The 10,485-nt window shown below is 47.2% G+C and overlaps 1 protein-coding gene across 1 annotated transcript in view; it reads left to right on the forward strand.

The window, feature by feature from the left end:
• The window catches only part of pcxa (pyruvate carboxylase a), a gene marked incomplete at its 3' end in the record, with an annotated part of 97,964 nt that overhangs the window by 10,148 nt on the left and 77,331 nt on the right, over positions 1–10,485 (forward strand). Inside the window, exons 2-7 of the mRNA XM_080846487.1 lie at positions 908–1,049; positions 1,925–2,109; positions 3,669–3,834; positions 4,439–4,584; positions 5,424–5,541; positions 6,460–6,611. Of these exons, the coding sequence (XP_080702613.1) occupies positions 908–1,049; positions 1,925–2,109; positions 3,669–3,834; positions 4,439–4,584; positions 5,424–5,541; positions 6,460–6,611 (909 nt within the window). The remainder of the gene's footprint in view (positions 1–907; positions 1,050–1,924; positions 2,110–3,668; positions 3,835–4,438; positions 4,585–5,423; positions 5,542–6,459; positions 6,612–10,485) is intronic.

The raw sequence follows: 10,485 nt of genomic DNA on the forward strand, positions 1-10,485 counted from the left end.
TGTGTGTGTGTGTGAGAGAGAGCGCGCTTCAACTCCAGCAGCTGCCCGTAGGGGCGCCCCAAGGTTTTGATGGTCTAGCAAAATGCACTCACACTCACACTCACACACACACACAAACAAACAAACAGCCCTGCTCACCCTCAATGTGGCCCTGTCAAAGTGTGGAATGCCCCCCCCCCCCCTCCTTTGTTCGTCCCTGGTCTCCCAGGGAGCGTGCTCAGAATGGCTGTTTGTTCAGGTGCTGCCTTGACTCCCATGATGCTTTGCAGCTTCTCTTCTGCGATTCTCCCTGCCTGAGGCTCTGTGAAATAAAGAACAGACCCGCGGCGTCCGCTACATTTTAAGCGATCGGAAACCTGACGATAAAGGATTTTAAAACACGTCGTACCTACTCATCAAGGCCACTAACTGTAGCTCTGCTTGTAAAACAAAACTCTTTGAAAGTTTCTCTCTTGAGAAGCAGGCAGCGGGCTAGCCTGGGGGGGCTTTCTCATAAATGATTATCCTTATCTTATCCCACGGAAAGTTAGCGCTTGTGGCTGCTGTCATTGACTTTGGGTGTAACTTGACAAGCACTTATCTTTACACACTCCCGTTTGATAAATCTAGGGACTTCACAGGCCCTAAAGGGGCTTTATCTCACTAAGGTTAACACCGACGGGCCGTCTGCCTTCCTCTGGCTTCTGCACATACGGTAGTCTGCACATTACTTCCTGTGTCTGCATTCTTCTTTGCAGAATTTTCCTCTGTGTCTTCTCCTCACTCTATTCCATTTCCCCCTCTCTTTGTCCCTCATTCTTTTACTCTCTTTCTTTCTGTTTCTCTTTCTATCCCCCCCTCTCCTACAGATGCTGCATCAGGTCCTGTCGTTAACCCTCTCTCTCTCTCTCTGTCTCTCTGTGTGTAGATGCTGCATCAGGTGGGTGGTGTGCGCGTGGCCTTCAGCCTGCTCATGGTGCGGAGGGCGTGCTGCCAGGCCCGCGGCGCCCACAACTCCCCTCAGGCGCGAGAGTACAAGCCCATCAAGAAGGTCATGGTGGCCAACAGAGGTCAGCCGCGGAGCTCAGGCTGAGATCACCTCGCCTTGTCTTGTCTCGCATCGTCTCCCATTGTCTCGTTCCCTCTTATCTCTTCTAGTCTCTTCTCGTATCCTCTGGTCTCTTCTCGTATCCTCTGGTCTCTTCTCGTATCCTCTGGTCTCTTCTCGTATCCTCTGGTCTCTTCTCCTATCCTCTGGTCTCTTCTCGTATCCTCTGGTCTCTTCTCGTATCCTCTGGTCTCTTCTCTTATCCTCTGGTCTCTTCTCGTATCCTCTAGTCTCTTCTCGTATCCTCTGGTCTCTTCTCGTATCCTCTGGTCTCTTCTCCTATCCTCTGGTCTCTTCTATCCTCTGGTCTCTTCTCCTATCCTCTGGTCTCTTCTCGTATCCTCTGGTCTCTTCTCGTATCCTCTGGTCTCTTCTCGTATCCTCTGGTCTCTTCTCGTATCCTCTGGTCTCTTCTCCTATCCTCTGGTCTCTTCTCGTATCCTCTGGTCTCTTCTATCCTCTGGTTTCTTCTCGTATCCTCTGGTCTCTTCTCGTATCCTCTGGTCTCTTCTCGTATCCTCTAGTCTCTTATTTTCTGTCCTCTCTTTTCATTTCACTCCATGAGTCTGACCTTTCTACTTTTTCTGCTTTTCTGTTCTTCCTCAGGTCGAACTCTCTTCTCTTCTCCTCTTTCCTCTCCTATATTCTCTCCTCTTCCTCCTCTCTTTTTCTTCCTCCTATCCCATCCTTCTCCTCCTTTCCCATCTTTCTCACATTTTCTTACAAATATAAGAGTTTTTAAAGCCTTATTGGGCTGTTTTGGTTAAGTGTGTGTGTGTGTGTGTGTGTGTGTGTGTGTGTGTGTGTGTTTGTCCCTCTCTTTGTGCACGTGTGCAGGTGAGATAGCCATCCGTGTGTTTCGGGCGTGCACGGAGCTGGGCATCCGTACGGTGGCGGTGTACTCGGAGCAGGACACGGGGCAGATGCACCGGCAGAAGGCTGACGAGGCCTACCTCATCGGCAGGGGCCTGCCTCCCGTCGCCGCCTACCTGCACATCCCAGACATCATCAAAGTGGCCAAGGTCCGTTCCGTCAGGGGCAACCTGATTGATTGATTGATTGATTGATTGATTGATTGATTGATTGATTGAAAGCCTTTATTGTCATCGTATCTGCATACAACGAAATTTGGAGCGCTGCCCCTGTTGGTGCCACGAGAGACGCCATATCACAACACAAAAAAAATACAATAACTAACAAATAACAGCAAGTGCAGTGGTATGGAGTACAAGTCCATTGCAAAATAAATAAATAAAAAGATACACATGAATGAGGTTCCTGGGAAGGCATAAGTGACTGCCTCATGGTCATAAAGGAATGATCAGAAACTGTGATACTATAGTAGGGATCCTGCGCTAACCGTAGCCTAGCTCTCTCTAGGTGACTAACTATTGATGGCCGGTTTTACTGTGTGGAGGAGGAACATGGGGAAAGAGCTTTAGCCCAGCTGAAATGTTAGCCTATGAAGGTGAATAGCAAGCTAGAGGGAGTGTAATATCTCTGATGGAAGCCTGTCTTCTATCTGTTTCTCTGTTAGAGACGTTGCTCTAAGGAAATGTGGCTGGTTACTGAGGTTGTGAGTGTCTGTTCATCCACAAGGGGGAGCACTGCTCTCCTCAGCAGGAAAGACACCAACGCTCTAGAAAATAAACTTTGATTCCATCATTCCATAGCAATGTAAGACAGCTGAGGCCTGAACTAGAACCATGTTTTAGACTAAAGACAGGTTCTGTGAATGCCTCTTTAAATCACATGGGTACAGAGCTGAGGGTGACATGTTCATTTCCTGTTGGCATCTGCTAGTGAGCGTAGCAGTGTTTTATGGAAGAGAGCCAGGCGCATAACTCTGCAAAAGGCCACAGGGCAAACAATTTTAATTTAATTTTAAATACAGTTTCGGCCTACTGTTATTATTGTGTGGCTGTCAAATCAAAGGAATCTGTGAGAGTAATGACTCCAAACTCTCACCCTTTGGTCAGGTGATGCTATGTTGATTGCATTGATTGCATTTTTTCTTGTGTGTTTTTCTTATCTGCTAATCTGATGTATTTGCTATAGGGCATAACCCTTCCAGTTCATTAGCCCAGTACAGGGTTTAACTGGGCCGATGACACACACACACACACACACACACCCACACACACAAACAAACAGCACAGGGTTTAACTGGGCCGGTGTGTATTCACCCAAGTGAACCCTGCACACAGATAAATATTATAGTTACATCCCTGATATTGCCTGGATGAGAGTTGCTATTTATTGTCTGGGTTGCTGAATAGTTGCACAAGCCAGCAGAATGTTTAGTGCAGTTCCACACCGTGTGAGGACACTACATGGTCATCAAAAGCTGACCATTTGTGGGCTTTTTAGTTGCCATTTTTTTTTTTTTACAGCCATTGTGTTTAAGCGGCATCTCCCTCGAGATTAATAAAGTGTCTGTGTCTGTGTCTGTGTCTGTGTCTGTCTGTCTCTCTCTCTCTGTCTCCCTCTCTCTCTCTCTCTCTCTCCCTCTCTCTCTCTCTCTCTCTCTCTCCCCCTCTCTCTCTCTCTCTCTCTCTCTCTCCCCCCCTCTCTCTCTCAGGAGAACAATGTGGACGCTATCCACCCAGGTTATGGCTTCCTGTCGGAGCGCTCTGACTTTGCTCAGGCGTGTCTTGACGCCGGCATCCGCTTCATAGGCCCCACCCCTGATATCGTACGTAAGATGGGCGACAAGGTGGAGGCACGAGCCATTGCCATCCGTGCAGGTGTGTGTGTGTGTGTGTGTGTGTGTGTGTGTGTGTGTGTGTGTGTTTGCACGCATGTATGTAAGAGAGAGCAGATTTACACATTTGTGTTTGTTAGATGCAGTGGAGAGTCGAGTTCCGGTTTGACCATGAGGAGATAGGTCGCAGAACAGCAGAGCTCCCTGCTTAAACTTCCAAAATACCCTTTAAAAAAAACGCCACTAAGGCCATTTTCGATCATCAAATTTATTTACAAAATATTACTTTTCTTTTGAGAAGATATATATACAGCATATTGTCCGAATATCCCGCCAATATGAGCAAGATGCAGCGGAGACTCATACCATTACAGGGTGATGTACACTGCACTTGTGTGTTTGTGTGTGTTTATGAGTGTGGGTGAATATGTGTTTGTGTAATTTGACGATAGCTTTTGACCTATTGGCCTATACTGGTACACACGCTATGTTAATGTGTATCCATTAGTGTGTTGCCCTACATGCTGTGTGTGTGTGTGTGTGTGTGTGTGTGTGTGTGTGTGTGGTGTTGCGTCGCCAGGCACATAATTCATCTATCTTCTCTTTGGTGTGTGTGTGTGTGTGTGTGTGTGTGGCGATGTCCTTAGGCGTGCCGGTGGTGCCAGGCACAGACGCCCCTATCTCCTCTGTTTCGGAGGCTAAGGTGTTCTCCAACACCTACGGCTTCCCCATCATCTTCAAGGCCGCCTACGGGGGAGGGGGCAGAGGGATGAGGGTGGTGCGTGAGTATGAGGTGAGACACACGCACACACACACACACAGACTCTATCTCGCTCTGTCCCACCCACCTACACACACACTCACACACACACACACACACACAACAAACACACACACACTAACACACACAGTCTCTCTATCTCTCTCTCTGTCTCACACACACACACACACACACACACACACACACACACATACACACACACCTGTCCAGCTGTATGGGTGAGATAGTAACACAGAATGCTTTCATGCTGTTTTTGGCTGAGTGGCTTTAGTCTCCCCCTTTTAAAGAGCCTCAGTGAGCTGTGTTCTGCTTTTAAAATGGCCTTTTGATGGAGGGGGTGTGTGTGTGTGTGTGTGTGTGTGTGTCTGCATTTGCCAGTGTGTGTGTTTGTCTAAGTGCTGGTGTGGATACAAATATAATGTGTTTTGGCCTGAATTGCTTAATTGTTTTTGGTTATTTATATTTTTATCAGAATATGCAGGCTAATTCATTGTGTGTGTGACTTTGGGTATTTGCACTTATTGTGTGTGTGTGTGTGTGTGTGTGTGTGTTCAGTGTTGGATATTTAGACTTTGTATGCGAGGGTTGTGACTGATCTGTACAAGCTATGCATGTTTGATGTTATGACTTAAACCTGCCTTCTGTGTGTGTGTGTGTGTGTGTGTGTGTGTGTGTGTGTGTGTGTGTGTGTGTGTGTGTGTGTGTGTGTGCGCGCACGCCCTTCGAGTAATTTGATCTGATGAGGCTGCTTTGATTGTCTCTCTGCAGCCATTTAAATAATGTAGTGTTTGTGAGTGCAGTAATTATATGACTGTGTGTGTGTGTGTGTGTGTGTGTGTGTGTGTGTGCAGGAGTTGGAGGAGAACTACCAGCGGGCGTACTCAGAAGCGCTGGCGGCGTTTGGAAACGGGGCTCTGTTTGTGGAGAAGTTCATCGAGAAGCCGCGCCACATCGAAGTTCAGATCCTGGGTTGGTATTTGCCCATCCTGTGCACATGTCTCTGCAGACCTTTCCCCCAGTACCCCAAACGAGTGATAAACACTGTGTGTGTGTGTGTGTGTGTGTGTGTGTGTGTGTGTGTGTGAGACAGATTTATTGGTTACTTATGTGTTTTTTTTGGCAAAGCAGTTGATGGTTTGGAGGGGAAGAATCCTGTTTACCCTAGTGTCGTCGGTGTGCACACACCCACATACATACACAACCACAAACACTGATGCTTTTTCCAAGTCTCTCCTGTACTTAGTCATCACTGCAAAAAATGCCCCTCTAGATTTAAGACAAATAATTACATATTTAAGCAGGATTTTGCTTAAAACAAGCAAATTTGGCTGCCAGTGCGTTAAGCAAATTTGGCTTGTTAAGATTTCTTAAAATAAGTAATATTTGCTTGAAATAGGTAAAAATAACCTTACCAAGAAAGCACTAGGTAAGTACAATTTAGCTAGAAACAAGACCAACTAGATTTCTCATCTCAATATAAGAGTAATAACACTAGGTTAGAAAAGCATTTTTTGCAGTCATGGAAGGCGGGAGAACCGTCTGACTGCCTCCCTGGAGGAGAGTCTTCCTCCTAAGAGTTCAGACATCAGTCAGTCCTCAGCAGAGGTTTTGGTTACTGTGTGCATTCTTGTGATTGTGTGTTTTTTGTTTGTCTGTTTGTGTGTGTGTGTGTGTGTGGGTGTGTGCGCATTCTTGTGATTGTGTGTTTTTTGTTGTTTGTTTGTCTGTTTGTGTGTGTGTGTGTGGGTTTGTGCGCATTGTTGTGATGGTGTGTGTGCGTGTGCGTGTGTGTGCGTGTGCGTGTGCGTGTGTGTGTGTGTGCGCATTGTTGTGATTGTGTGTGTGGTGTGTGTGTGTGTGTGTGTGTGTGTGTGTGTGTGTGCACAGGTGATAAGTATGGGAATGTGATCCACCTGTATGAGCGGGACTGCTCCATCCAGAGGCGGCACCAGAAGGTGGTGGAGATCGCCCCGGCAACACAGCTGGACCCCCACCTCAGGGACCGGCTCACCGCAGACTCCGTCAACCTGGCCAAAATGGTAATGACACACACACACACACACACATAAACGTACACACACATACTGCAGACTCCGTCAACCTGGCCAAAATGGTAATGACACACACACTCTCACAGACACACACACACACACTCTCACAGACACACACACACACACTCTCACAGACACACACACACACACACACTCTCACAGACACACACACACACACACTCTCACAGACACACACACATTCTCACAGACACACACACACTCTCACACACACACACACACACACACACACGCACATGCGCGCGCACACACACACACACACACCAATCTTACGCCCTCGCACCCGCTAATACGCCTGCCAGTCTTTGAACATTTTCTTAAAGAAGCTTTTGTAAAGCAGTGTTCCGTGTCTTGTAGCGTCGTGACGCGGCGGGCGGCTCCTTCTCCATCCCCTGGCCTTCTCTTTTTGTTCCTCTAGCAGAATGAAAGGAACCCTTCAAAGACAGGCTCTCATCTCCTCTTTGTGCTTGTCTCTGTGCTCTCACACACTCTCACACACACACACACACACACACACATCCATGCCTGTGTGCTGAGACAAGGGTTTTTTCTTTGAGCCCCACCTGACTGTGCAGTTTTAGCTGACTTACTCCTCATACCCCTCCACTGTAGAGGAGGCTGACAGCCACACACACACCTTCATACTCACACACTGACACTCTTGCTGACAAACACACACACACACACACACACACTCGCACATGTAAGAATATTGTAAGCAGAGAATGCCAAGTATGCAGTGCAGTTATATGGACAAAGAGGAGCAATATTGAATACGGGTGGGGGGCTGAGGAGTGAGGAGGAGGAGGAGGAGGAGGAGGGAGACGCAGGAGGAGGAGGAGGAGAGGAGGAAAAAGGAGGGAGACGCAGGAGGAGGAGGAGGAGGAGGAGGAGGAGGAGGAGGAGAGAGGGGGCAGGGGCCAGCCTGGGGCAATATGGCAGGATGATCAAACACCAAACCTCAGCCACACGCCTCAGACCCATTAGCCATGCAGTAGCATCCACTGGCCACCAGGTGGGAGTGTGTCGCCTCGGCCCATCCACTCCTGCAAGCCACTGAAGATCTGCAGAAGTGCGTGTGCTAGAGTGTGTGTTTGTGTGCTATATGTGTGTGAGCGAAAGAGGGGGTGAGTGTGTTAAAAGGTGCGTGTGGATGCGGGCCAGTATGCATGACGGTGTGGTGTGTGTGTGTGTGTGTGAGTGTGTGTGTGTGGTGCGGGTGTGGGCCAGTATGCATGACTGTGTGTGTGTGTGTGTGAGAATATGAGCACTCTGACAATATGAAAGTGCTGAACAAAACAATTAGTCAGAGGAGGTTGCTCATGTCAGTGTGTTACCCGCTCATTAGCGCTTGGTCTCCAGGGGCGATTGACACAGTTCCAGTAGAGGTTATTATGGGCTGGAGGGGCCTTGCTGCACATGCTCAGTGGTGGTGGATGGGTGCATGTGCAGGGTGCATGTGCAGCAGAACTCTAGTGTCTGTGTCACCATGGCACCAGAGGCTGAGCTTTCTTGTGCAGTGATCCTCCACGCGCACACACACACACACACACACACACCGTCACACAGTTTGAAATTCGAATGAAGAGATTAAAAGAAGAAAAACTAATCAGCAGATTGAAATCTGAAGTGTTACTGCTGGAGGATTTGAGCGTGTCTTGGGCTCTGAGTGTGTGCATGTCTAGACTGACGCAGAGGTTGATAAATCTGCAGAATATTTTGTTTCTGTGGAGTGTGTGTGTGTGTGTGTGTCTGTGTGTGTCTGTCTGTGTGAGAGCGCGCTTACACAGACTTTCAAGGCAGATGCTTTCACTCGGTTCTGCTCGTCTGTCTGTCAGTCTGTCTGTCTCCCTCTCTCCCACTGTGTACTTCTTTTATTCCTCCTGCCTGTACTCATGTCTGTCTCTCTCTCTCTCTGTCTGTCTGTCTGCCTATCCCTCTCTCCTACTGTGTGCCTCTTTTATCCCTTCATTATCTCTGTCTGTCTCTCTGTCTCTCTGTCTGTCTGTCTGTCTGTATCCCTCTCTCCCACCGTGTGCTTTTTCTCTCTGTCTGTCTGTCTGTCTGTGTCTCTCTATAAAGTGTCCCTGTTTCTGTGTAAATGTGTCTGTTTGTTTCTGTTATTTCTGATGTCTCTTGCCCCATTTGTGTGTGTGTGTGTGTGTGTGTGCGCTGTCAGTCGATTAAAACAAGTGAGTAGTGAGTGCACAGTGGCTGTGGAATCAGAATCCCAATAGAACATAATAGAATAGAATAGAAATGGTCCGGAATGGTTTTTCTGAATCCGTACCAATAGTATAGGATCGCTCCGGAATGTTTTTTTTCCGTGCCAGAATTGCTGGTATTCCCATTCCGCAGCCTTGGGAGAGGTGGAGAGGGTCAAAAGAATGGCTGCCTCCCCTGGTGTAGTCCTAGCGCAGCACTCAGTCGACGCCACATACACTGTGCTGCTCGACCCGGTTACCCTCGGTTCTTTGTGATTCCTCTCTCTCTCACATGTGTCTCTCTCTCTCTCTCTCTCTCTCTCTCTCTCACATGTGTTTCTCTCTCTCTCTCTTTCTCTCTCTACATGTTTCTCTCTTTCTCTCTCTCTCTGTCTGTCTATCTCTCTCTCTCTCTCTACATGTTTCTGTCTGTGTTGTTCCTGTTGCCTCTCTCTTATTTGTCTTTGTCATCCTCACACACACTCACACACACTCACACACACACACACACATTGTGACTGAGTCTTTCGTCTGTGTGGAAGGTCACTCCTGCAGGCTGTGGTCCTGTGGGACAATATTACTTCACATGATCTTTCCCCTTCTCCCTATTATTCTCTCTCTCTCTCTCTCACATGTGTTTCTCTCTCTCTCTCTTTCTCTCTCTACATGTTTCTCTCTTTCTCTCTCTCTCTGTCTGTCTATCTCTCTCTCTCTCTCTACATGTTTCTGTCTGTGTTGTTCCTGTTGCCTCTCTCTTATTCGTCTTTGTCATCCTCACACACACTCACACACACTCACACACACTCACACACACACACACACATTGTGACTGAGTCTTTCGTCTGTGTGGAAGGTCACTCCTGCAGGCTGTGGTCCTGTGGGACAATATTACTTCACATGATCTTTCCCCTTCTCCCTATTATTCTCTCTTTCTCTCTCACACACACACACACGTACACACGTAAACACACACACACACACACACACGCACACACACACACACACACCAAAGAGGAGATAGATGAATTATGTGCCTGGCGAATTTAAAATATCCTTCCTTTTCCAAAAGTCCTGATAAAAAATAATTTCACTCAATCAATGTTTTCAGGCCTCAAAAACTGTCAGGACGTGACAAATTACGCTTACAGATAAGAGTATAGTGGCCCTTTGACATCACAGAGATCATAGTTGATTTGGATGCATATCCATTTGGTGGTGAACTCTTAGTGTTGTGTTCTTCACTAGTCTGGAGTTTGATTTTTGAGTTAGATGTTTGATTTTTGTTCTGAGATGGTGTTGAACTTCATGCCGTAGAGTTTCCATAAATCAGTATAGAATTACTCACCCCTCCAAACAATTGCATCAAGAGTTCAGAAGTTTAATGTTCAGCTCTACGGCATCGAGTTTGGAGAGTTGAATTTTTCAGCTCTACTATGTTGAGTTCCTAGAGTGGAATTATTTAGCCTACTGCATTGAATTCCTACAGTAGAATTATTGAGCCCTGTTGCATTAAGTTCCTGGAATAGAATAATTCCACCAACAGCATCTTGAGTTCTTAGAATGCAATTAGTTCTGTCTACTGGATTGAGTTTCTGAATGATTCATCCATATTGTATTGCGTTATGTCTATGTGTCCCTAA

Source organism: Sprattus sprattus, assembly GCF_963457725.1.
Source record: "Sprattus sprattus genome assembly, chromosome: 1".
Classification (NCBI taxonomy): Eukaryota; Metazoa; Chordata; class Actinopteri; order Clupeiformes; family Clupeidae; genus Sprattus; species Sprattus sprattus.